Source organism: Bombina bombina, chromosome 3 (assembly GCF_027579735.1).
Source record: "Bombina bombina isolate aBomBom1 chromosome 3, aBomBom1.pri, whole genome shotgun sequence".
NCBI classification, from domain to species: Eukaryota; Metazoa; Chordata; class Amphibia; order Anura; family Bombinatoridae; genus Bombina; species Bombina bombina.
This window is the reverse complement of record NC_069501.1, coordinates 1,068,243,210-1,068,270,849: the sequence shown is the minus strand read 5'-3', so window position 1 is coordinate 1,068,270,849 and position 27,640 is coordinate 1,068,243,210. Positions and strand designations below refer to the sequence as shown.

Sequence of the window (27,640 nt, the reverse complement as noted above, 5' to 3'; positions counted from 1 at the left end):
TATATATTTTTTCTTTCTCTTGCTATCTTTAGTGAAAAAGCAGATATGTACATCTAGCCATCAATCAGCAAGTGCTACCCAGGTTCTGAACCAAAAATGGGCCAACTCCTAAGCTTTACATTCCTGCTTTTTCAAATATAGATACCAACAGAACGAAGAAAATGCAATAAAAGGAGTAAAATAGAAAGTTACTTAAAATTGAATTATCTATCTGAATCATGAAATAAAAAAATTGGGTTTAATGTCCCTTTAACAGATTAAATAATGTTTTTTAAGTAATTCAAAATTGAAAATCCAAAAAAGAGTAGCATATTAATGTATTTACAATATTATTAAACTTCACAGAAAAACAGAAGGATTCCATATAAAATAAGTTTGTCCAGCACATAGTATTTGCAAAGTTCATGCCATAAAACAGTTGTTTAATAATGCCCAATAAATGTATTCATATAAAAATTGTATGACGTCTTGTTACATTGCAGGTTCTTAGTTTGTATGGCAAATATATTCCAACGATGGCATCTCGTTCTGGTCATGATTTTCATTTTCTGTGTCAGGAACATTAGTGGCTCTGCCAAGTAGTATGGCCAACCTCTCAGAGGGAGACAATATAAGGGGATACAGGACGTAGTAGTAAAGAAGAGAAGCCAGTGTGGCTCCAGCTAAGGGCCCAACCCAGAAGACCTGTGAAGATAAAGCATAAACGCTGATATTAAGATAACAGACACAAGCTTAGTATGACTGCAAACTTTCTTTGTAAGACAACAAAGGCTTAATGTGTATAATTACCCAAATGTTAAGTGTTTTCCTTCTTAAATAAAAAAATAAGCCTGGATGAGATTGGTTTATTTTCATTTTAAAGGAGCATGGACATTTTTTTTAATAACATCAAAAAGAGATATATTAAACATAAGGGACTAGATTACAAGAGGAGTGCTATTGATAGCACAGGATGCCATCAATTTGGTATTATAAGTCCATGGGAAAACAGAATAGCCAGAAAATGTTTATCATGGCCGACATCCATTTAGTTAACCCTATACTTTCAATGCAACTCATAATTGCTCTAAAAAAGTTAGTGCTACTTAAGACATAGCTGCCGATTTATTAAGCCCTGTATGCTGCCTTATGCAGTTGTTTCCGTGCGAGCCTTCAGGCACGCCAGAAACAGGAGTTAAGAAGCAGTGGTCTTAAGACCGCTGCTCCATAATCTGTCAGCTACCTCTGAGGTGGCGGACAGCAATCTGCCTGATCGCATACGATCGGGTTTAATGACACCCCCTGCTAGCTGCTGATTGGCTGCAAATGTGCAAGGGGCAGCATTGCACAAGCTACTGCGGATCATGTCCGCTCGCACTATAATAAATCGGCCCCTTGAAGTAAAGTGTTAGGGCTATAATAAAAGTATAAAACAACACATGTATAACATATTAGTGGGAATCCGCAACAAGGAGACAAAGATCCCTGGCTCACTCTGATCATCCTTGACACAGTCTAAAGTGGTGAAACTTACATCATAGAATCGTTACACAACACCACATCACAATGAGGGGCAGTCTCTTTTCTGTGATAAAGACTGTAATGCCAGGCTAATACAGAGTGAGCATTTGACTTTGATTCCTTGTTGCGTACTATAGCCAGAGCGTATATACAGTTCTGATATGGGAGCCTAATAAGATACAAGTGTGATTTTGAACATGGCACACTGTTTTTAACTCAAACAATGTTTTAATAAAGTGGAATCCCCTGTTTAACCAGGGCTAATCATTAAAAGGACAGTCTACACCAGAATTTGTATTGTTTTAAAAGATAGATAATCACTTTATTACCCATTACCTAAATTTGCATAACCAACACAGTTATATTAATACACTTTTTACCTCTTTGATTACCTTGTATCCAAGCCTCTGCAAACTGCTGCTTTAATTCAGCTCTTTTGACAGACTTGCCTTTTAACCAATCAGTGCTGACTCCTAGGTAACTCCACGTGCGTGAGCACAGTTTTATCTATATGACACACATGAACTAACACCTTCTAGTGGTGAAAAACTGTCAAAATCCAAAATCTTAGCCTTCAAGGTCTAAGAAATTAGCATATGAACCTCCTAGCTTTAGCTTTAAACTAAGAATACCAAGAGAACAATGCAAAATTGGTGATTATTATTATTATTATTATAGTTTATTTTTGAAGCACCAACATATTCTGCAGCGCTGTAAATGGGTACAATTAATTTAAATCAAGCAATGGTATCATACTTGGGTACAATTCATTTAAACAAAACAATGATATCAAATGTGTAAGAGACAAGACAGCATTTTACAAACACAGGAGGAATTGAGGGCCCTATTCCCATGGGAACTTACAATCTAGAAGGTTAGGAGGTTGAGAAACAGGAGGTGAGGACTGCAAGTTTGATTGAGAAAGATGTTAGATGAGGGAAATGTTAGGTAAGTGAAATTAATTTATTGGGTTGTAGGCTACTCTAAACAAAAAGTCTTCAGGGAGCATTTAAATGAAGAAAGTATAGGGCAAAGCCTGACAGCACGAGGGAGAGTGTTCAAGAAGGTAGGTGCTGCACTACTTGTTGATTAGAGAGAATAGGTAGGGGGAGCGGAGTTGGTGAGAGCTTTGTATGTAAGGGTGAGAATTTTGAATTTTCATTCCGCTGTGAATGGGGAGCAAATGAAGGGACTTGCAGAGAGGTGCAGCAGATACAGATTGATGGGAAATGTGGATTAGCCTGGCAGAGGCATTTAGGATGGATTGAAGGGGGGAGAGGCGGGAAAGAGGAAGGCCAGTAAGTAGGTTATTGCAGTAGTCAAGTCGGGAAATAACAAGGGAGTGGATTATTTGCTTTGTGGTGTTAGCACTCAGAAAAGGGCCAATCTTGGAAATATTGTGTAGGTGGTTGAGGCAGGATGAAGAAAGCAAATGGATGTGGGGGATGAAGGATATATTTGAGTCAAGTGTAACTCCAAGACAGAGGACTTGGGGCGATGGGAAGATAGAAAAGTCAGAAGTCGGCATAGAGCTTGAGGGGGGATTAGAAGGAGCTCAGTATTGGACATGTTAATCTTGAGGTGGTGAGAGGTCCTCCAGGAAGAAATACCAGATAAGTAGTCGCTGACATGAGAAAGGACAGAGGAAGAGAGAGCATGGTTGGAGAGGTAGATCTGGGTGTCATCAGCATACAGGTGGTATTTGAAGCCGTAACGGTTGATAAGTTTACCCAGTGAAGAAGTATAAATGGAGAAGGGTAGATGAATCAAAACAGATCCTGAGGTACTCCAACACTCAGAGGCATTGGAGAGGAAGAGTCACCAGCAAATGACACAGAAAAATACCTGTGAGAAAGATAAGAGTGAATCCAAGAAAGAGCAATGCCACAGAGGCCAAAAAAGCTAAGGGTCTATAGGAGGAGGGGTGGTCAACTGTGTCAAAGACAGTTGAGAGGTCAAGTAAGATAAGTATAGAGTAGTGACCATTACTTTTAGCAGAAAGAAGGTAACCTTGGTAACATTGGTAACCTTGGTAAGGGCAGTCTCAGTTGAGTGTTTGGTGCGGAATCCATATTGCAGGGGGTCAAGTAAAGAGTTGGTGGACAGGAAGTGGGTTAGGCGATTGTAAACTAGTTTTTCGAGGAGTTTTGATGTTAGAGGAAGCAGTGATATGGGGTGGCAGCTTTCAGGAGAATTAGGGTCAAGGGAGGGTTTTTTGAGTATGGGAGTGACCTTTGCATGTTTGAAAGAAGATGGTAATGAACCAGTAGAGAGAGATTGGTTGAAGATGTAAGTAAGAGCAGGAGTGAGGGTGGAAGACAGGGAGTGTATTAAATGGGAAGGGATAGGGTCAAGCGGGCAGGTAGTGAGGCCTGACGAAGATAGTAATGAAGAAACTTCATTCTCAGTGGCTGGATGGAAGATACAGAGGGTGGAAGAGGAAGTAACTGGGCCTGCTGTTGTAAGATTGCAGGTTGGTGTTGGGATGTTGCTTAGGATAGTATGTGTTTTTTTTAAAAAGTAGTCTGCTAGGTCTTGAGCACTAAAGACAGTTGGGGGTGTGGAGCAGGTGGGTAGAGGAGAAAGTTAAAGGTGGAGAATTTAAGGTTTTAGGAAAAGAGAAGATATGAGTGAAGAGAGGTAGGTTTGCTTGGCTAGTGAAGGGCAGAAGTGTATGAATGAAGAATAAAGTTATAGTGTATGTAGTCAAGTTCAGAGTGAGTTTTCCTCCAGACATGCTCAGCAGTACGGGAGCATTTTTGCAAATAGCGTGTTTGCTGAGAGTGACAGGGCTGTAACTGACGGCGTGATGTTTTGCGTAGTTGGGGAGGGGCAAGTGTGTCTAATGCAGAGGAGAGAGTTTTGTTATAGTGGACTGTCACGAGATCAGGGCAGGTTATTGTTGAAGTGTGAGGGAGGAGATCTTGAATGATATTTGAAAATTGGAGCGGATCCACAGCGTGTAGATTTCTACAGGTGCGAGGGCAGGATAGAGAATGGGGTTTAGCAGTATCATTAGTATTATAGGTGACCAGGTGATGGTCTGAAATGGGAGAAGGGCGGCAGGTGAGGCCAGAAATAGAGCAGAGTTAGGAAAATACCAGGTCGATAGAGTGATAAAAGTAAATTGGAAAATGTTTTAAAATGACATGCCCAATCTCAATCATTAAAGTTTATTTTGGACTAGACTGTCCTTTTAAGCAATTTTCTTAGAGCTATCGTAGCTCCACCATATATGAGTGCCGCTACTATAATGAGATGAAGTAGAGTTTTATTACAGTATTATGCTATGGAATTCGTTATTTCTATTTAAAGGAACATTAAACACACATCTTTTTAATTCATGATTTAGACAGAAAATAACATTTTAATCAATTTTCCAACTGACTTCTATGATCTAATATGCTTCACTCTTTTTGTATCCTTTGTTGAAGAAGCAACAATGCACTACGGGGAGCTAGCTAAAGGCTATGGTTGAGCCAATAACATGAGGCATATATGTGCATCTACAAACCAGCAGCTCCTGTGGCTACCTAGGTATCCATTTCAACAAAGGATACCAAGAGAAATCAAACCTGCTGAGAAAATATGGGTTTGATTGTTTATTGTGCACAGTGAAAATTGTATTATTTGTTTTGACTTTTATTTTATTTTGTTTAATAATTAGCACTGTAGAGTGTGCACAATATATATATCCACGGAACTGGAGACCGGCGACCGCAAAACTGAAGACCGGTGACCACGGAGCCATGGAGCGTAGAGGATCCTCTTTGTACGATTGCTGCCGTACACTGAATAGTGAATTCAAGGTACGCAATTAAATATGGGTTCCTTGCATTCCTAGTGGCTGATTTGATTCTTCAAATTCAAATCAGCCAATAGGATGAGAACTACTGAAATCCTATTGGCTGCTCAAATCAAATTTTATTTTTTTAAATTTTGTTTATTATTTTATGTAATGTTAGACTTTTTTATTTTCTGTAACTTTAGCTTAGTTTAAACTTAGTTTTTTTTTATTTTTAAAGTAATGTTAGGTTTTTTATTTTAATTGTAATTTAGGATTAATTTAATTTATGTAATCGGGTTAATTTAGGGGGTGGTAGGTTAGGGGCTTAGGGATTAGTTATTTGCGTTGTGGGGTTTGGTGGTTTAGGGGTTAATAGATTTATTAGGTTAATTGAGATGTGAGTTAATGGTGGATTAGGGGTTAATATTTTAAATAGATAGTTTGCGTTGTAAAGGCATTGCGGATTAGGGGTTAATAGTTTAAATAGATAGTTTACATTGTGGGGCATTGCGGATTAGTGGTTCATAATTTAAATAGATAGTTTGTGTTGTGGGGCATTGCGGAATAGGGGTTAATAGTTTAAATAGATAGCTTGTGTTGTGGGGGCATTGCGGATTAGGGGTTAATAGTTTAAATAGGTAGTTTGCATTTTGGGGGGATGGCGGTTTAGGGGTTAATAACTTTGATATATACTTTGCGGTATGGGGGTTGGTGGATTAGGGGTTAATACATTAGTTATTGCGTGGGGGGTTGCGGTTGAAAGGTAGATATCACGCATGAGTTAGGTGTTTGATTTTATTCTAACAGCGAGCGACGGGTAAAATATACAGCGTTGCACTTGTATGTGACGCAGTATATGCGATCGAGTGTAGTGTCGGGTTACCATAGTAACCTATTAATATTTTAGAAATCTGGCTTCGGGTGGAAGCGTTAACACAACGCTAACTTACACCTACACGAAAAGAGCGACCACTCGCAAAGCAGAAACCTTTTCAATGGAAACCAGGTACTAAAATGGAGCCGTAAATTACTTTTAGCTGTCGGCCGCTTCAGTAGCTTACGGCTCCATCTTTAATGGCTCAAAGGAAGCGAGCTCTATGTTTATAGCACTGCAGAATCTGTTGGTGCTCTACAAATAACTGATAATAATAATAATAATAAAAAGTAATTCATGTATATGAAAAAGCATCAGTTAAATATTTATATTAATTTTGCATGAAAATGTTTAGGTAAATGCTGCTTACAATTAATTGAAACTAAGAAGAAGTGCATGTTTGTGTTCAACTGATAACCGTTGCTTACTGGCTGAACAACGTCAACAGAACATTTTTGTTTATTTAGCACAGGAACATTCATCCAAAAAAATTTACATAATTTTACTGTTAAAAGAACATATTTTTTTTAGCACAATGTCCCTTTAATTAATTATTGCTAAATTCCTAAGCATATTTGCTGAAGCAAGGCCTCTCTCTAATGGGCCACATTTTGAGGATATCTTATATCTTAACTGGAGCACAGGTGAAATAATCAGCTGATTAGTAAACTTAGTTATTTTACCTGCTTTTATCCAAGGTTATCCTGAAAACCTGGCCTGTTGGGGAAGCCTGAGGACAGGTTTAAAAACCAGTGGAGTAGAAGTATTGATATAAAAATATTTTTACTATTTACAAGTATCGCACACCACATAAAAAATGTTATTTCTGAGTTCACAAAATCAATAGGGTAATCATAGAATTGGGTGATAAAAGATAAAAACTATTTAATAACATAAATAGAAATGCCCTTACCCATTGATTAGCAAATCTTCTCATCACTACGGCTGGAGCAAAGGAACGAGCTGGGTTCATTGAGCAACCGGTATAATAAATCTAAACGAGAGTTACAAAGTTAATTACATTGCCTTTCAGGTTTTTATTTTTTTTATTTTTAATTCATTTGTCTATTTCCTGTAAATTAGATAGACAATTTTGTGTCCCTAATAAAACAAAATTAAAAAAAAGTAAATGATGTATGAATTACTTACCCCTACAAGATGCCCTAAAACAACAGCAAGACCAATAGATAAAGCTGGGAATCCAACATTATCCTTTCTTCGGCTGTCAGTTGTTGCAAAGATGCACAGGACCAGTTGGAAAGTAAGAATGATTTCTACACCAACGCCTTGTCCTTGAGTTACAGCACCACTGAGCTATTAAAAAAAGAGAGAGAGTTGGTTACTTTCAATTTGCATGAAAGTTCCTCTTTAGAAACGTCTACAAATATTTAATTAGATAAAGCTATAATTATCCACTGAAATATTCTACAATCAACTACTAACATGAGATATGTTGTGTATTGGTGTTTGTCACATTTTAAAGGGATATGAAACCCAACATTTTTATTTCATGATTCAGATAAAGCATTCAATTATAAAGAACCTTCTAATTTACTGCTATTATCCGTTTTTCTTCATTCTCTTGGTATCTTTTGTTAAAAAGCAGGGACGTATGCTTAGTAGCCGGCCCATTTGTAAAGCGCTATATGGCAGCAGTTTTGGAAGAATCTTATCCATTTGCAAGAGCACTAGATGGCAGAACTATTTCCTGCCATTAAGTGATCCAGATGCCTACCTAGGTATGTCTTCAACACAGAATTTCAAGGGAATGTAGCAAATTTGATATAGTAAAGTAAATTGGAAACTTTTTTAAAAATGGTATGCTCTGTCTGACTCACAAAACAACCTTTTTGGGTTTCATATCCCTTAAAGATCAAATCAAGTTTTACTATCAAGTAGTAACTAGAAAATGCACACTCTATGGATTTATGCTGTTATTGATCTATATTACCATAGAGGCATATATACATACGTGAATGTAATTTTGTAAAATGTTCTCTTTTATGTCGTTAAAAAATGCTGCAATAATGATATGAACATATATTAAAGGGACATTAAACACTGTGAGATGATAATATAAAAGGATAAATCATTTATATAAAAAAATCTCTACATTATACTTTCTTTATTTTGTCTCCATTTCCTGTAAATTCCATAAAGAAGTTGTGAGTTTTTAAGTTCCTGTTAGAAATGTAAGAGCAGAGCACTGTTATATTATACACAGCCATTGGCTGCACTCTCTAGTGACCTATTTATAACTGTCCCTAATTGGCCACAGCAGAGAAGGCAACCTAAGTTACAACATGGCAGCTACCATTTTTTATAGACACTAAAACTTATTTTGTCGATATTTAAACGGCTAATTAAACTTTAAAAATGACATCTACATTTTATTCTCATACTAATCTTTTCATTGAATGCATCATTATATCTAGCATTTGTTAAGTGTTTAATGTCCCTTTAAATGGACATACAATCTAATTTTTCTGTTTCATAATTCCGATAGAACATCAACATTTTAAAAAGTTTTAAATTTATTTCTATTATCAAATTTACATAATTCTCATGGTATTCTTTGTTGAAGAGAATAAGTAGTGTGCACATTATGGAGCAATATACGGCAACATATTTGCAAATCTGCTGTCATATATTGCTCCAGACAGGTGCAGACTATTGAGCCTACTGAACTGATTTTCAAAAAGGATAACAAAAGAATTTAAATTTGATAACATAAGTAATTATTTTTAATAGTACACTCTGTTAGAATCATGAAAAAAATGGGTGTTGTGCCTATTTAAAGGGACATGAAAGCCACTTTGTTTTCTTTCATGATTCAGACGGAGCAGGCAATTTGCATGCAATTTGAAATGCATTTCCAATTTATTTCTATTATCTAATTTGTTTAATTCTCTTTGTATCCTTTGATGAAACTTATACCTAGGTAGGCTCAGAAGCTGATGATCAGTGGTTGGACATACATGCCTCTTATCATTGGCTTTCAACTAGATCCCAGTATTACATTTCTGGTCCTTCAACAAAGGATTCAAAGAGAAATAAATAAATTTGATAATGGAAGTAAAATGGAAAGTTGTTTAAAATTGTATGATCTATCTTAAAGGGACATGAAACCCCAAATATTTCTTTCATAATTCAGATAGAGAATACAATTTTAAACAACTTTCTAATTTACTTCAATTATTTAATTTGCTTCCTTCTCTTGTTATCCTTTGCTGAAAGGTTTATCTAGGCAAGCTCTGGAAAGCAGAGAACCTAGGTTCTAGCTGTTTATTGGTGGCTGCATAAATATATTGATTGTGATTGTCTCACCCATGTTTTCAGTTAGAAACCATTAGTGCATTGCTGCTCTTTTAACAAATGATACAAAGTGAATTAAACAGATTAGATAATAGAAGTAAATTATAAAGTTGTTTAAAATTGTATTCTCTATCTGAATCATGAAAGAAAATGTTTGGGTTTCATGTCCCTTTAATAATTAAAGAAATGTGTTAAGTGTTTCATATCCCTTTAAGTTTAAAGTTTTTCCAACCTAAATAGACATTTTAACACTATTTAGCCTAATTGCACCTCTCTATAATTGTTGAATCAGTGGATATGTTTAATCCATCAGAGTATATCCCTACACCAAATGTAAGGACTTTTGCATAATTATATTTCTTGGACTTTGGGCTTCATTTCTGAATCAGCAGATGTTGCATTGGAGGCCCTTCATTTCAAGCTCTCCGGAAACGGAATTTAAGAAGCAGCGGTCATAAGTCTGCTGCTCCTTAACCTGTCCGCCATATTTAAGGTGGGGGATTGAAATCATTCTGATCCAATTGGCCACCAGTAAGCACGGACAGCATTGCACAAGCATCTCACTAGAAATGCTTGTGAAATAATCGACATTTAGTAAATCTACTCCTTTCAGTTAGAACCAGATATGCTGACCTTTTTAAGAATAAAGGGACATTATTTACTATCAGAATAAAAGGGACATTAAATCCAAATTGTTTCTTTCATTTTTTCTTCCAAGATATCAAAAATGTTTCCATTTTGCTTCTTTTATCAAATTTTCTTTGTTCTCATGTTATTCTTTATTGAAGAGATATCTAGAGAGGTAGCGTGCACGTCTTGAGCACTGCATGACAGGAATAAGTGCTGCCATCTAGTGCTCTTGCTGATGTATAAAATTTTTGCAAATCTGCCCACCCCTGAACTTACCTTCCTGATTTTCAAAAAAGGATAAGAAGAAAACAAAGACAATTTGATAATAGAAATATAATAAAAAGTTGTTTCAAATTGTATGTATTATCTGAATCATGATCCAATATTTTGGGTTTTATGTCCCTTTAAGTAGATTTGAGTAACCATGTTAGTCCAGAGATTTCAGTACCAAAAATGTATTGCAATAATTAATAACACTTTTTTTTATTGGACTAACATTCTATACTCAGGTCTTAAGCATTACCTGAGGAATGGAATCTTGAATTTTATCTGGGATTGCTAATTCAATAAACATAAGTATTACATCGTACTACATTACTAGATTTAGAAAATGTTTTATTAATAAAATTTGTTTTAATAAGAATGATACAAATGAGAACGATAAATATGTTTAAACTTTTTTTACTACTGTGCATCCCTAAAAGTCAGAGATTTTGGAGAATGATTTAAAGCTTTACATTTTGCTGCTTAATACAGAAGGGGAAAAAAAGGTAATTACTTTAGAGGTAAACTTCATCATAGGGAAATTTTAGTAATTTTATTTTGTATTTTTCTTTTTTTAGAAAGTGTTAATGGTGTCTCTGTAATATGGACAGATCCTTAATGGGTCATTATAGTGGAAAAAATGATACTGTATGCTCTCATTGGGCTGTGCTAAGTGACTATTGCTGCTGATTGGCTCAGAGGCAGTTTTTTTACTCGGGACCAGTAGTTCTCTGCAGCTCTCAATTTACCTATGTGTTTAATCCCTTTCCACATAGATTTGCAGTGATACATTTATATGCCCTAACAAATGACATCATGTACTTTTTTCACTACAATGACTCTTTAAATTTCTTCACACAGTAAAAATATAAATATCAGCATCTTAAAGATTTCACAATCTCACATTACTGCTTTCTTCACTGTGGTTAATTACTATAAACCTTCATGCCTTCAGCTTTGGCACTATACATTGCTCCTCTATTAAAGGGACATAAAACCCACATTTCTCATTAATGATTCAGATAGAGCATAACATTTTAAACAACTTTCCAATTTACTTCTATTAGATTTCTTTCATGTTCTTGTTATATACTTTGTTGAAAGGCAAGAAGGTAAGTTCATGAATGTGCATGTATCTGTAATAATATGTGGCAACAGTTTTCCAACAATGTTACATTACAAAGAGTACTAGATGGCAGCACTATTTCCTCTCATTTAGTGCACCAGACATGTGCACGCTACCTGTTTAAATATCTCTTCAACAAAGAATAACATGAGAATGAAGCAAGTTTGATAATAGAAGTTAATTGGAAACTATTTTTAAATGGTACGCTACGTCTGAATAATGAAAGAACAATTATGGGTTTCAAATACCTTTAATCAGTATTCTAGACCCAGTACCCAAACTTATATGTTGACGGCTCGCGATAAGGGGCTGGTTATTGCTACCGCGAGCTTGTGGTAGCAATTACCGCTTATAAGATCTCTGCTTAATTTTAAAAATGTCCTCTAAATGCCCCTAAACTTAAGTGTTAGTTTTCTGGGGGTTAAAGTCGGCGGCTGTGGGGTGCTAGAAAAAAAATGGCACTGAAAAGTTGCAGTCCATGGAAACTGTGTGTTCCCTGTAAATATATATGTATATGATTATATGCATATATATTTATGGGAAAATATGTGTATATACATTAATACATTAATAGATATGTACATAAGCATATACATATATATTTATATTTTCTGCCATCGCTGCGTGACTTACCCCCTGTGCTGTGGTAGTTCTCATGCCATGTCTCACGGCATGAGAACGAAGCTCCCATTAGAGCCTATGGAAGCACGCTCTTGTGAGTGCATTGCTTCCGTGCGATGTGAATGCGAAGTCGCGTTCGCAATGCACCTCACCTGTAATACCAGTTCACATTTGCGTGCGTTGATATTACAAAGTGGAGAGCAAATATCGCTTTAGCGAAAGCGATATTTTGCGCTCCATTTATAATCAGGCCCTTAGTGGGCATACATATTTACTAGACTATTGCATCAGTGAATAATTTGTGTGGACAAATTATTCATAATGAATAGTCCATTTGTTTTTCAGTATATTCCTTTGACACACTATTCAGAATTTGTTTAGTTTAAAACAAAATGAATAATAAATGAATAATCTGTAATATTTACATTTGTTTTCACTGCAGGTGAAAAATTGTCAATTATAGTGATAAACTTATCTATAGCGCACTGAGGGAGCAGTGCTAAAACACGACCCTTCTTCACAGATCCCAGGGCCACGCTATTAGGAGACTGACGGCTAGATTTAGAGTTTTGTCGGTAAGGACCCGCGTAGCTAACGCCGGCTTTTTTCTGGCCGCACCATAAAAATAATAATATTGAGAGTCCACAGAATGGCTGCGTTAGGCTCCAAAAAAGGAGCGTAGAGTATTTTTAACGCAACTTCAACTCTCGATACCAGAGTTGCTTACGGACGCGGCCAGCCTCAAAAACGTGCTCGTGCATGATTCCCCCATAGAAAACAATGGGGCTGTTTGAGCTGAAAAAAAACACCTGCAAAAAAGCCGCGTTCAGCTCTTAACGCAGCCCCATTGTTTGCTATGGGGAAACACTTCCTACGTCTGCACCTAACACCCTAACATGTACCCCGAATCTAAACACCCCTAACCTTACACTTATTAACCCCTAATCTGCCGCCCCCGCTATCGCTGACACCTGCATATTATTTTTAACCCCTAATCTGCCGCTCCGTAAACCGCCGCTACTTACATTATCCCTATGTACCCCTAATCTGCTGCCCCTAAAACCACCGACCCCTATATTATATTTATTAACCCCTAATCTGCTCCCCACAATGTCGCCGCTACCTACCTACACTTATTAACCCCTAATCTGCCGAGCGGACCGCACCGCTACTATAATAAAGTTATTAACCCCTAATCCGCCTCACTAACCCTATAATAAATAGTATTAACCCCTAATCTGCCCTCCCTAACATCGCCGACACCTAACTTCAATTATTAACCCCTAATCTGCCGACCGGAGCTCACCGCTATTCTAATAAATGTATTAACCACTAAAGCTAAGTCTAACCCTAACACTAACACCCCCCTAAGTTAAATATAATTTTAATCTAACGAAATTAATTAACTCTTATTAAATAAATTATTCCTATTTAAAGCTAAATACTTACCTGTAAAATAAATCCTAATATAGCTACAATATAAATTATAATTACATTGTAGCTATTTTAGGATTAATATTTATTTTACAGGCAACTTTGTAATTATTTTAACCAGGTACAATAGCTATTAAATAGTTAAGAACTATTTAATAGTTACCTAGTTAAAATAATTACAAAATTACCTGTAAAATAAATCCTAACCTAAGTTACAATTAAACCTAACACTAGACTATCATTAAATTAATTAAATAAAATATCTACAATTACCTACAATTAAACCTAACACTACACTATCAATACACTAATTAAATAAAATACCTACAAATAACTACAATGAAATAAACTAACTAAAGTACAAAAAATAAAAAAGAACTAAGTTACAAAAAATAAAAAAATATTTACAAACATAAGAAAAATCTTACAACAATTTTAAACTAATTACACCTACTCTAAGCCCCCTAATAAAATAACAAAGCCCCCCAAAATAAAAAAAATGCCCTACCCTATTCTAAATTACTAAAGTTCAAAGCTCTTTTACCTTACCAGCCCTGAACAGGGCCCTTTGCGGGGCATGCCCCAAGATGGCATCCCTCGAATTCCGATTGGCTGATAGGATTCTATCATCCAATCGGAATTAAGGTAGGAATATTCTGATTGGCTGATGGAATCAGCCAATCAGAATCAAGTTCAATCCGATTGGCTGATCCAATCAGCCAATCAGATTGAGCTCGCATTCTATTGGCTGTTCCGATCAGGGGGTCGCCATCTTGGATGACGTCATTTAAAGGAACCGTCATTCGTCGTTCAGTCGTCGGGCAGGATGGATGTTCCGCGTCGGAGGTCTTCAGGATGCTGCCGCTTCGCTCCGGATGGATGACGATAGAAGATGCCGCCTGGATGAAGACTTCAATCGGATGGAAGACCTCTTCTGCCCCGCTTGGATGAAGACTTCGACCGGATCATGGACATCTTCAGCCCCCCGCTTGGGCTTGGATCAGGACATCGGAGGAACTCTTCTGGACCGATCGGTGAACCTGGCAGGGTGAAGACAAGGTAGGAAGATCTTCAGGGGCTTAGTGTTAGGTTTATTTAAGGGGGGTTTGGGTTAGATTAGTGGTATGTGGGTGGTGGGTTGTAATGTTGGGGGGGGGTATTGTATGTTTTTTTTACAGGCAAAAGAGCTGAACTTCTTGGGGCATGCCCCGCAAAGGGCCCTGTTCAGGGCTGGTAAGGTAAAAGAGCTTTGAACTTTAGTAATTTAGAATAGGGTAGGGCATTTTTTTTATTTTGGGGGGCTTTGTTATTTTATTAGGGGGCTTAGAGTAGGTGTAATTAGTTTAAAATTGTTGTAAGATTTTTCTTATGTTTGTAAATATTTTTTTATTTTTTGTAACTTAGTTCTTTTTTTATTTTTTGTACTTTAGTTAGTTTATTTCATTGTAGTTATTTGTAGGTATTTTATTTAATTAATGTATTGATAGTGTAGTGTTAGGTTTAATTGTAGGTAATTGTAGATATTTTATTTAATTAATTTAATGATAGTCTAGTGTTAGGTTTAATTGTAACTTAGGTTAGGATTTATTTTACAGGTAATTTTGTAATTATTTTAACTAGGTAACTATTAAATAGTTCTTAACTATTTAATAGCTATTGTACCTGGTTAAAATAATTACAAAGTTGCCTGTAAAATAAATATTAATCCTAAAATAGCTACAATGTAATTATAATTTATATTGTAGCTATATTAGGATTTAATTTACAGGTAAGTATTTAGCTTTAAATAGGAATAATTTATTTAATAAGAGTTAATTAATTTCGTTAGATTAAAATTATATTTAACTTAGGGGGGTGTTAGTGTTAGGGTTAGACTTAGCTTTAGGGGTTAATACATTTATTAGAATAGCGGTGAGCTCCGGTCGGCAGATTAGGGGTTAATAATTGAAGTTAGGTGTCGGCGATGTTAGGGAGGGCAGATTAGGGGTTAATACTATTTATTATAGGGTTAGTGAGGCGGATTAGGGGTTAATAACTTTATTATAGTAGCGGTGCGGTCCGCTCGGCAGATTAGGGGTTAATAAGTGTAGGTAGGTAGCGGTGACGTTGTGGGGGGCAGATTAGGGGTTAATAAATATAATATAGGGGTCGGCGGTGTTAGGGGCAGCAGATTAGGGGTACATAAGGATAACTTAAGTAGCGGCGCTTTGCGGTCGGCAGATTAGGGGTTAATTATTGTAAGTAGTTTGCGGCGACATTGTGGGGGGCAGATTAGGGGTTAATAAATATAATACAGGGGTCGGCGGTGTTAGGGGCAGCAGATTAGGGGTACATAAGTATAACGTAGGTGGCGGTCGGCAGATTAGGGGTTAAAAAATGTAATTGAGTGGCGGCGATGTGGGGGGACCTCAGTTTAGGGGTACATAGGTAGTTTATGGGTGTTAGTGTACTTTAGAGTACAGTAGTTAAGAGCTTTATGAACCGGCGTTAGCCCAAAAAGCTCTTAACTACTGACTTTTTTCTGCGGCTGGAGTTTTGTCGTTAGATTTCTAACGCTCACTTCAGACACGACTCTAAATACCGGAGTTAGAAAGATCCCATTGAAAAGATAGGATACGCAATTTACGTAAGGGGATCTGCGGTATGGAAAAGTCGCGGCTGAAAAGTGAGCGTTAGACCCTTTTTTGAGTGACTCCAAATACCGGAGTTAGCCTAAAACCAGCGTTAGGAGCCTCTAACGCTGGTTTTCACGGCTAACGCCAAACTCCAAATCTAGGCCTAAGAGCGGCAAATCCAACAGACTGCGCTATAGGACATTTTCCATTAGTGCGAGCTCTGGGATTCATCTCGCTTAACCACCTATTAGCGCAGTCTTGATCTCTGTGAAGAAGAGTCGGAATTAGCACACCCAGTGCACTATAAGTATTTGCCCTTTTAAAGCTAATTCAAAGGAAATAAATGAATACTAATGGAATTTGTTAATATATATATATTCGCTTTTTTAAATTAGTTTGTCCATTTGTTCAGATATTGGTTTTGTGTAAACAAAACAAATATCCATATTTTCGTCACAAATATGGATTTGTAACAAAACGAAAGCACACACACATATATACATATACATATATATATATATATATATATATATACTAGAACTTGCACTCACTGGTCTTGCTAAATCTATTCATTGTTTACTAGCACCCTGGCATTTTGACTTTGAAGTGAGAGTGCTCTTCTATGGTTTAATAAATAAATATATATATATATATATATATATATATATATATATATATATAAAAACATCTAATATTTACACTTTTAAGACCCACGAAGGGCTAGATTACAAGTGGTGCATTAACTTTTATGTTTGCTCACGATGGGTTAGCGTACAGATTACAAGTTGAAAGTAAAAAGTTTGCGTGAGAAAGTCCAAAGTATGCTAACTTTAGGACATCGGATAATGCGACTGTGTTAACATCTCCCATAGACTTCAATAGGACACACGGTTAAAAAAAACAACAACAAAAAACATATAATTCAGGCACTAATCCAACACCGTATTAGACCAACAGTACTAAATCTGAAGGAAGTTATTAATACTTTACATTCTAATGTTCTTCACATAGAAGAAAATGTTCTTTTTTATTTTTATCTCTCTCTCTCTCTCTCTCTCTCTCTCTCTCTATATATATATATATATACAGTATATATATATATATATATATTTATATATATATATATGATTATGTATATACTTGTGCATCTATATGAATATATATATAAATATATATATAAATATATATATATATATATATATATATATGTTTGTTTTTTCTTCTACCTGACATACATTGGAATGTAAAGTATTTATATTCAAAACACATTAACACACATTAAAAATGATTACATTTCAATACAAATTATATTTCATGTTTCACATATAAAACCCCATAAGGAGAGCATGGACTGGAAGGGGTTAATGACCACATCCAAGGCCATGAAGTTTGGAGAGGTGGGATTAGGATTGAGGAGAGGAGCCAGGAGAGGTGTTAAATAGTGGGATCAGTGAAAGCCGTTAGGCTTTTTAAATAAGCGGGAAAGAAGCTCCCTCCCTAAGTGAAGGCAGAGGCTGTCGCAGCTGTGGCAGGTGCTGGCCTTATGAGGCAAATTTAAGTTCAAGTGGGAACCTCCCCCCCCCCTTTAATCGGGGAGAGTTGATACATTTTAGGCGTGCCTGTCATTAGCCAGTGGAAGGCACGTGAGGTTATTGGGAAAGCTGCAGCTTAATTTTTACCAGAGTTATAATGTTTGATGGTTATGATCAGTGATGTTTGGTCTTAATAAATTTGGGCTGTGGCCTTTTCACCCCACATTAGGTAGTCGTGTCTTTATTTATGTACATGAGCGGAATGTGACGATTGTGTGGGTCAATATATGTGACCATATTGTCGCTTTAAAAAGGGACACATATGAAAAATACATGTCAGGGTTTGTCACGGATACCAGACGGCCAAGGCTGCTGTCACGGATACCGGGCTGCAAAGGATAAACCCCTACCCCCCTACTACCTCACCACCATTGTTCCTCAGCAGTTTTGGGCTCCTCAGAGCAACCGCGATCTCCAGGAGTCTTTGTTTGCTTGTTTTTGTGTTTCTACTTTGTCAGAGAAGAGCTCGTCTCTGACCAAACAAACCCTCCTAGGCTGTCTGGGCTCCTGGAACTCCCAGTCGGCCGCCTCACAACGGACACCTGCCTAACCCCTCTCAGGCTGGCCGGGCTCCTGGAACTCCCGGTCGGCCAAAGAACAGCAGGACACCCACTAACTTTACTCCTGGTCGCTCCAGCAGCCCTTTGCCCCAGAGCTACACTCTTTTGGCTATTGGTAGCCCCTAGGGAGGACAATAGTTGGACAAATTACCGGAGGGGAGCTCCTTTGGGAACCAGGGGTTTTGGACACCCCTACCCCCATAACTTCAACGGACTGTATCTCCGGATCGAATTAATCCGCTTTTTGGACTGTAGCATCTTGGGACCGATAGCTTTCAAATGAATGACAACCTAGAAGTGACACTGCTCCCCTGGGAACCCCCCAAAACCGCAACCCCTGGGTCCTGGGATTCTGTAGGACTGTGGCTGCTATTGAGGCGCTGGTCTGTCTAGAGGGACGGTAATGGCAGGGAAATTGTGGGATTGTCCAGTGTCTTATCAAGATGAGCTTTGTGTAAAAGGAGTGTGTGTTTTCCAATAAAATCAGTTCTTCTTTGTTCCACCTAAATGCTAGTTGTCTAGTTATTTGGGTGAGGATTGCTGAAATAATTTCTTCTCCGCTACATAGCGGCCCTTTGTCTGGGGGAGGAAGGAACCTCTGGCAGAGCTACCTAGTCGGGGTAGCTGGAGTCTGCCACAGGGTGGGACCCTCAATAATGGTGATGTCGGGCATCAGGGGTGGCTACAGACTGTGGTCACTTGCCAGCTACATAGCTGCAGTCAGCAGGGAGGAAGCAGGAGCTACCCAGCCGGGGTAGTCGGGTATCTGTCACAGGGTTCTTATGCAAGACATTTCTTTAAACAGCCCTGAAAACAGCCCTGATATATGTATTTTTTCATATGTGTCCCTTTTTAAAGTGGCAATATGGTCACCCTACATATATACACAAATACAGTATATACGCATATTTAGACGTTTTTGGTCAATATTTTTTTAACCCTTACACTTTACGCTAGGTCTTCAGGCGCTCTAATTCGTTGAGCGCAAATTTTGTTATAAGCTCGCTAGTTTGCTCAGTCACAAAACTATGTATAGTGTCCCGCGTTAACATTAGATTGCCACCATTAATTACAGTAGAATTGCATAATAAAAAGACAATGTATTCAAATAAACAGTAGATTTTTTTCTGAAAAATTGATTTCCCCCTCAATTTGCAAGCTCCCTATATCATGTGACAGCCATCAGCCAATCACAGACTAGAATGTGTATACACTAGGAACCTGTGTCAGTTTAAATATCTAGCAAATAAAGTTATTGTTGAGGTATGTAGAAGGTTCTTCCCCTTTTGAGAGGTTTCAATCATATGTTTATTTAATTTTCATACAGTTTTAATTTATATAAATTGTCATTTAGAGGATTAAGTATTTTAATTTTTTCCTCAAATATTTTAAAATTAAAAGGTTATTTTACCACTGTAAATTACCAATCTTCAAAATCACAAATCCCTATATATTGTCAATACAATTCTATCTTTAAAACACACACACATCAACAATACTGAGATGTTCCACTATATATAAAGATCTGTTCAAATACTGCTTGAAGTTGTTTTCTTTAAGAAAGGCCATTCTTATATACTTCCACACAGTCATTAGTAACATGTGAAGCTATAGAGCCACACAATATTTACTTTTTTCCAGTGAATATCTTTAACATTTCTGAAACTGGCCAATTTTGCTGATGGTTATGAGCATTTGACAAAGCTTACTTATAATAAGATGTGTGCTGTAAGATGTGTAAGTCATCTGATTGGCCTGTTGGTTATTTTTTAATTACTTTGACATTACCAATAGTTAAAGTAAACTTTTCACTGCCAAATATCTATGTTATAAGGATGTTGCTGATGTTATAAGGACTCTGCTGTAAACTATAAGAAGTTAAGCAATTTCTGAAAGGTCTTGAAGGAAAACACAATATATGTTTCTAGAAAGCATCACTTTCAGAAGTGCCAGGAAAAATCACTTGAATTCACAGTAAATCTGAGTGCCAACATTTAAAAAAGGTATATTTTTTAACAAAATAAACTTTTTAGGGCTAGATTACAAAGGGAGAGCAATTTTGGGTGTTATCTTTGCTAGGTAGAGGCATTTTCCGTGTATCGGGTTGCATTTCTATTACAAGTTAAAAGTAAAACAATAACGCACAAGTAAAAACCCAACGCCACAAAAAATTAAACTTCGAATATCATAACCACGTTAACGTATTCTCCTATACTAGTCAATGGTGAGTGCAAAACCTAACGCCGTTACTTTCAACTTGCAATACGTTTGCTATTTCCGTCTTCCACAAAAAGCAGTGAAAAACCCGATATTGCTTGCATACTACAGTTAGTGCGCCACTTGTAAACTAGCCCTTAATCTGTAATATTTGTCAAAGAATGTGGCATGGCTTGGTTTGCCATTAGGCAAAGTAGATGGCTCTCTAGCTACATGACCAACCGCTGATGCCTGTATCCAATACATAAATTATAATGTTAAATCCTCCTTCTGCTGCAAAACATTGAGTACATGAAGTCTAGGGTCCATAGGGTTTAATAATCCTGTATTCTGTATATAATGTGCCTTAAATTTATTTAAATTTGTCTTCTCTACGTAGTTTCTAAGAAGTTGTTATACTACTTTGCTGGGGTAAAAACCAATTAGACACAGAACGCCCCGAATTCTTGGATCACTGCACATTAATAATAGGATTCTTAGGTGATCAAATTAATGCCAAACAGAACACAGACTACACAGCTGTACAGTGAATCAGCAAAATTTTCATTCTTAGTCATGCATATAAAGGGTTGCCGAAGACAAGTGAATTCATAAGTTATTTACAAGTCAATAATTGTTAATTAACCCTATTACTGAAATTATTTAAAAAGAGGGCAGCAGTAAATTTGTTAATAATTTTACAGGATGTGTATATTTTTACATAACTCGTTTTATCAGAGGTTCTTTTTTCTTTAGTCTTAGCAATATGTATTGAACTAAACATACAAACATCTTGGAAAGGAACTAATTATAGAAGTGCATTTCCATAATTCAGAATAAATTATGACCTATTGTATAGCAATGTCTTCTTATATGTAAACAACATGTATAATAACTAGTTACTAGGAAATCTCATATTAATTAAAAATTAACATATTATCCATGTTCTCAAAGTTTTTAGTAATTAAAACCCCAAATACTTTAATATTGAATGGAAGTTTAGCAATAAGTGTGCACTTGTTACTAGTTCAAACTTGATAAAAGCTTTGTTAAGCTTTGAGCTTTTCAGAAGTTATAAATGTATATCCTGGGGTACTTTTGCCTAGGGTTTCGTAGAATTAGTGACAACCAATATCTTGATGATAAGAAGTATAATTATTTTAATATTGCCAATACATTTTTGTTTTTATTGTAAAATAAATAAAATATCATAATATAGTCAATTAAGTGTGTGCCTCCAGACACTAACATCTCCAGATTCTATACCAAAAGTCCCCTTCGCTCTGCTTATGACCTCCTTCTCTCCTCCTCTCTTGTTACATCCTCACATTCCTATCTACATGACTTCTCCAGACTGGTCCCTATTCTGTGAAACTCTCTGCCTCGCTCCACAAGACTCTCCTCAGGTTTTCAAACTTTAAAGTGCTCCTTAAAGACTTTACTGTATAATATACACTAACATTTTCTTATCGAAGTTCCTCTCCTCCTTTAGTATTCCCCTTGAACCCCCTTAGCATGTAAGCCTACGAGTCCAGCTGGTTTGTAGAACACCTTCATGAGAGCTGATTTACAATGGTGAAACTCTTGGCCGGGTCTTCTATCCCTTTGTCTCTTATAATTGTTAACTTGCATATTAGACTCATGTTTTTAGTGCTACAAATAACTAATAATAATAAGAATAATAATATTGTGTGTGTGTCTATGTGTGTGTAATGTGCCCGGTGTGTTTATGTGTGGATGTGTGTGTGATGTGCCCGGTGTGTTTGTGTGAGTATGTATACTTCATGTGCCCTGTGTGTTTTTGTGTGTAGGTGTGAGCTATGTGCCCAATGTGTTTCTGTGTGCGATGTGCCAGTGTGTTTGTGTATGTAGGTGTTTGTGATGTTCTCTGTGTGTGTGATGTGCTCAGTGTGTATGTGTGTGTGATGTGCACGGTGTGTTTGTGTGTGCGATGTGCCAGTGTGTTTGTGTATGTAGGTGTGTGTGATGTTCTCGATAGGTGTTATGTGCTCAGTGTGTTTGTGTGTGTAGGTGTGTGCTATGTGTCCAATGTGTTTGTGTGTGGGATGTGCCCGGTGTTTTTGTGTGTGTTTGGTATTTGCGATGTCCCAGCATGTTTGTGTATGTAGGTGTGTGTGATGTCCCTGTTGTGTTTGTGTGTGTAGGTGCGTGTGATGTGCCCAGTGTGTTTGTGTGTATTTGTGTGATGTGCCTGGTGTGTTTGTGTGTTATAGTGATGTGCACAGTGTTTTTGTGTGTTTACCTGTCTTTGATGTGCTTGGTGTGCTTGGGTGTGATGGATATGGGGTGCTTTTGTGTGTGAGAGATGTGCCGTGCGTGTGATGTCCCTATATATAAGTGGGGGCTGTCTTTGTGTAATATGCCTAATGTGTGTTTTGCATGTGTAATTGTATTATTCCATTGTAAAAAAAATTCCAAAATATAACATTACATACATTTAAGGTTGAAAGCATTAATGATGACAATATAATCTGCTGTCTCAAAGCTACAGTACCAATCTTTTATGACTGCTATGTTAAATCTTTCTTACACTAATCAAACAAAAAGGGGTGAAAGTAGATACCCCTAGTACTAGTTACCATACTGCAGAATGGGTCATTGACATCACTATCCAAATGCAAGGGTAATTAAAGAGTGTGTGTAGGTATGTGCAATGTGCCCAATGTGTTTGTGTGTGTAGATGTGTGCAATGTGTTTTTTCTGTGTTTATGTATGTAAGTGTGGGAGATGTGACAGTGTGTTTGTGTGTGTATGTGTGTGTGATGTGCCAGTGTGTTTATGTGTGATGGTGTATGCAATGTTGTTTGGTGTGTTTGTGTGTGTAAGTGTGTGTGCAATGTGCCCAGTGTGTTAGTGTTTGTAGGTGTGTGTGATTTTCCAGTGTGTTTGTGTGTGTGATATGTCTGGTGTATTTGTGTGTGTTTGTGATATGCTCAGTGTGTTTGTGATGTCCTCGGTGCATGTTTAGGTGTGTTTGATGTGCCCTATGTGTTTGTGTGTGTAGGTGTGTGCAATGGGTTTCTGTGTGTAAGTGTGCGTAGATGTGTGCAATGTGTTAGTGTGCTTTTGTGTGTAGGTGTGTGCAATACGTCATTGTGTTTGTGTGTGTAGATGTGTGCAATGTGTCAATGTGTTTTTGTGTGTAGGTGTGTGCGATATGTCAGTGTGTTTGTGTGTGTAGGAGTGTGCGATGTGACCAGTGTGTTTATATTTGTAGGTGGGTGTGATGTGTCAGTGTTTTTGTGTGTAGGTATGTGTTTGTGTCAGTTGTGTTTTTTTGCATGTAAGTGTGTGTGATGTGCCTGGTGTGTTTATGTTTGTGTGCGTTTGTGTGATGGTCCGTTGTGTTTGTGTGTGTGTAGATGTGTGAAATGTGATTGGTGTGTTTGTGTGTGTTTGGGATGTGCCTGGTGTTTTTGTGTGTTTTTTTGGGATATGCCTGGTGTGTTTGTGAGGTGCCCAGTGTGTTTGTGGGTGATGTGCATACTGTCTTTGTGTAATATGCATAGTGTGTGTTATGCATGTGTAAGTTTATTATTCCATTGCAGTATTGATGATGACAATATATTTTGCTGTCTCAAAGCTACAGTACCATTATTTTATGACTGCCATGCCAATTATAATAATCATAAAAAAGGGGTGAAAGTTAATATCACTAGTACTAGCTACCATACTGTAGGGTGGGTTATTGACATTACTATCCAAATGCAAGGGTAATTTAATAGTGTGTGTAGGTGTATGATGTGTCTGGTGTACTTGTGTGTGTAGGTGAGTGATACGCTGGGTGTGTTTGTGTGTATTTGAGATGTTCCTGGTAAATTTGTGATGTCCCTGGTGTATAAGTGTGTTTGTGTGTGTAGGTGTGTTCGATGTGCCCGGTATGTTTGTGTGTGCAGGTGTGTGCGATGTGTTTGTGTGTATTTGTGTGTGTTTAGGTGTGTGCAATGTGTTTGTGTGTAAATAAAGGGGTGAAATTAGAAATCCCTAGTTCTAGTTACCATACTGCAGGATGGGTTATTGACATCACTATCGAAATGCAAGGGTTATTAAATAGTGTGTGTAATGTGTGTGATGTGCCTGGTGTGTTTGTGTGTAGGTGTGCAATGTGCCCAGTGTGTTAGTGTGTGTAGGTTTGTCTGATGTGCCTGTTGTTTTTATGTGTGTAGGTGTGTGTGTGATGTGCCCAGTGTGTTTGTGTGTGTAGGTGTGTGTGATGTGCCAGTGTGCGGAATGTGCCCTTTGGGTTTTGGTTGTCCGATGTGTTTGTGATGTGCCTCTGTGTAGGTGTGTTGGATGTCCCTAATGTGTTTGTGTGTGTATGTGTGTGTGTGATGTGTTTGTGTGTAGGTGTGTATTTGTGTGTGTAGGTGTCTGTAGGTATGTGCAATGTTTTTCTGTGTGTAGGTGTGTGCGATGTTCCAGTGTGTTTGTGTGTGTAGGTGTATATGATGTGCCTATTGTGTTTGTGTGGGTAGGTGTGTATGATGTGCCTGGTGTGTTTGTGTGTGTTTTTGATGTACCCAGTGTGTTTGTGTGTGAAGGTGTCTCTGATGTACGTGGTATGTTTAGGTTTGATGTGCGTGGTGTGTTTGTGTGGATAGGTGTGTGTGATGTGCCTGGTGTGTTTTTGATGTGCCCAGGTCTATGCAAGTTGCCCAGTGTGTTTGTGTGTGTAGGTACGTGTGATGTGTCCGGTGTGTTTGTAGGCGTGTGCAATATGTCAGTATTTTTGTGTGTGTAGGTGTGTATAAAATGCCTGTTGTGTTTGTGTGAGTAGGTATGTGTGAAATACCAGGTGTGTTTGTGTGTGAAGGTGTGTTTGATGTGTCCAGTGTGTTTGTGTGTGTGTAAGTGTGTGCAATGTGCTTGGTGTGTTTATGTGTATTTGCTATGTGCCCGGTGTGTTTGTGTGTGTTTGTGATGTGCCCAGTGTGTTTGTGTGTGTGATTCATCTGGTGTGTTTGAGTGTGGTGCTTTTGTGTGTGAGATATGTGCTGTGTGTGTGTGATGTTCTTATATAAGTTGGGGCTGTCTTTGTGTAATAACAGTGTGTGTTATGCATGTGTAAGTTTATTATTCCATTGAAACTAATTTTTCAAAATATGACATTGCATACATACATTTAAGGTTGAAAGCATTAATGATGACAATCTAATTTGCTGTCTCAAAGCTACAGGGGTGAAAGTAAACATCACTAGTACTACCATACTGCAGGATGGCTTATTGGCCTCACTATTATAAATACCTATCCAAATGCAAGGGTCATTAACGAGGAATGAAAATGTATAACCAAATTGGACTATTCTTTTCTAGTGTAACAAGTATACTCTTTATTGCACTTGCTTTTATATTCAGTTCTTTTTTACAAACCCCTATAGAAGAACTTGGAACATATAGTGATTTTATATATACCATGTATGTGTTTTAGCCCCAATCTTTGCCTTTTTATGGTACATATACAATCAGCATCTCTTTCAGGATGTTCCAAGATCAGTTTCTGAATTGTGTACATTGCTGAATTAAATAAATGCAATGGAAATTTGTATTTAATTGTAATATATTACATAATGTTTAAATATTTTAAATTGGCTTTAACATTATTTGTGTATTTTTATGCCCCTTTAATTTAAAGGGCCATGAAACCCACATTTTTTCTTTCATGATTTAGAAAGAGAATGCAATTTTAAACATCTTTCTAATTTACTTATATTATCTAATTTGTTTTATTCTCTTGATATTCTTTGCTGAAAAGCATATCTAGATATGCTCAGTAGCTGCTGATTGGTTGCTGCACATAGAAGCCTCGTGTGATTGGCTCACCATGTGCATTGCTTTTTCTTCAACTATGGATATATAAAAAATGAAGCAAAATAAATAATAGAGTTAATTGTAATGTTGTTTAAATTTGTATTATCTATCTGAATCATGAAAGAAAGATTTTGTGTTTAGTGGCCCTTTAAGATGTGTTTCCAATTACTTACAGCTGCAGATATAAAATCCAATAAACAAGGTCATATTACATACAGTTTGTATACCTATCACTTTACAAAGAATGTGTAAACAGAGAAAATGATCAAATATCAGCTCACTCTGGAGAATATAGTTTAGCATATCAAAAAAATAAAACTGTAAAATATGAAATAAAAAATATTTTTAAGCATACTGTGGATATTTTCAGATTTTTAAGTTATTTATTTGATAAACAAAGATACACTTGACGTTTACTATTTAGTGTTCATAAAGCATACCAGGTCTTTGTATAATCAATTATTTTGATCTAAATGTTTTACAACACTGTTCTTATTTAAATGAAAAAAATAAAAAAAACACGCCTATTTCCTACCCTGCCTAGAATAATAATGCATAAATAATTCTGTGTAAATACTTTCTTACACAAAAGCCAATTAAAACACATGCACCCTCCTATGTTATAACGATTAATTCATTAAATTTGATTAGATGTCTATAAATTAAACCCAATATATTTATGAAAAGACAGGATAGAAAAAAATATTGTAATAAGCTTGGCACACATCATTTTAACAAGTAATTATCAAACTTAATTGATAAATTATTCTAACTTGAACCCAAGATAATTGTGTAGTTATGTTTGGCATATTTTTTTTTTAATCACATGATTTTATTTTCCTCAATACTATAAATTTGTTTGTTCATGCAAATATTTGGGCTGATTGTTATTTCAACTACAAAATGTCTTACCGAATTGATGGCGAGGTTTCCTCGGATATTTGGAGGAACCACACCATAAAGTATCCCAGCACCTGCCAGTCCTCCGAGGAGTTGTGCAACGATATAGGCTATAGCTCTTCCTAAGGATATTTGGGATGCTATTAGGAATGCAAAGGTTACAGCTGGATTTATATGAGCGCCACTAATTTGCCCAAATATTTGGACAAGTGTGGCAATTGCCAAGCCAAAGGCCAGAGATATCTGAAGGATTGTTGGAAGGGCAGATGGCCATCTCAAAGCAGAACCAAGTCCAAAAAACACAAACAATAAAGTAGCAAGAAATTCAGCAAGAACTGCTCGAACAAATTTCCAAGAGATAGATATTCTCCTCATTTTGCTATGGAAAGATGATTTG

General features: G+C 36.9%; 1 protein-coding gene across 1 annotated transcript; it reads right to left on the bottom strand.

Moving 5' to 3' along the window:
* Positions 1-440: 440 nt before the first annotated feature.
* Positions 441-27,640, bottom strand: LOC128652070 (aquaporin-5-like). Its single transcript, XM_053705021.1, has 4 exons — positions 27,256-27,640; positions 7,311-7,475; positions 7,075-7,155; positions 441-684 (listed from the first exon to the last, which is right to left on the bottom strand). Exons 1-4 carry the CDS (start codon positions 27,616-27,618, stop codon positions 487-489), a joined length of 807 nt encoding a protein of 268 aa, XP_053560996.1. The 5' UTR covers positions 27,619-27,640; the 3' UTR covers positions 441-486.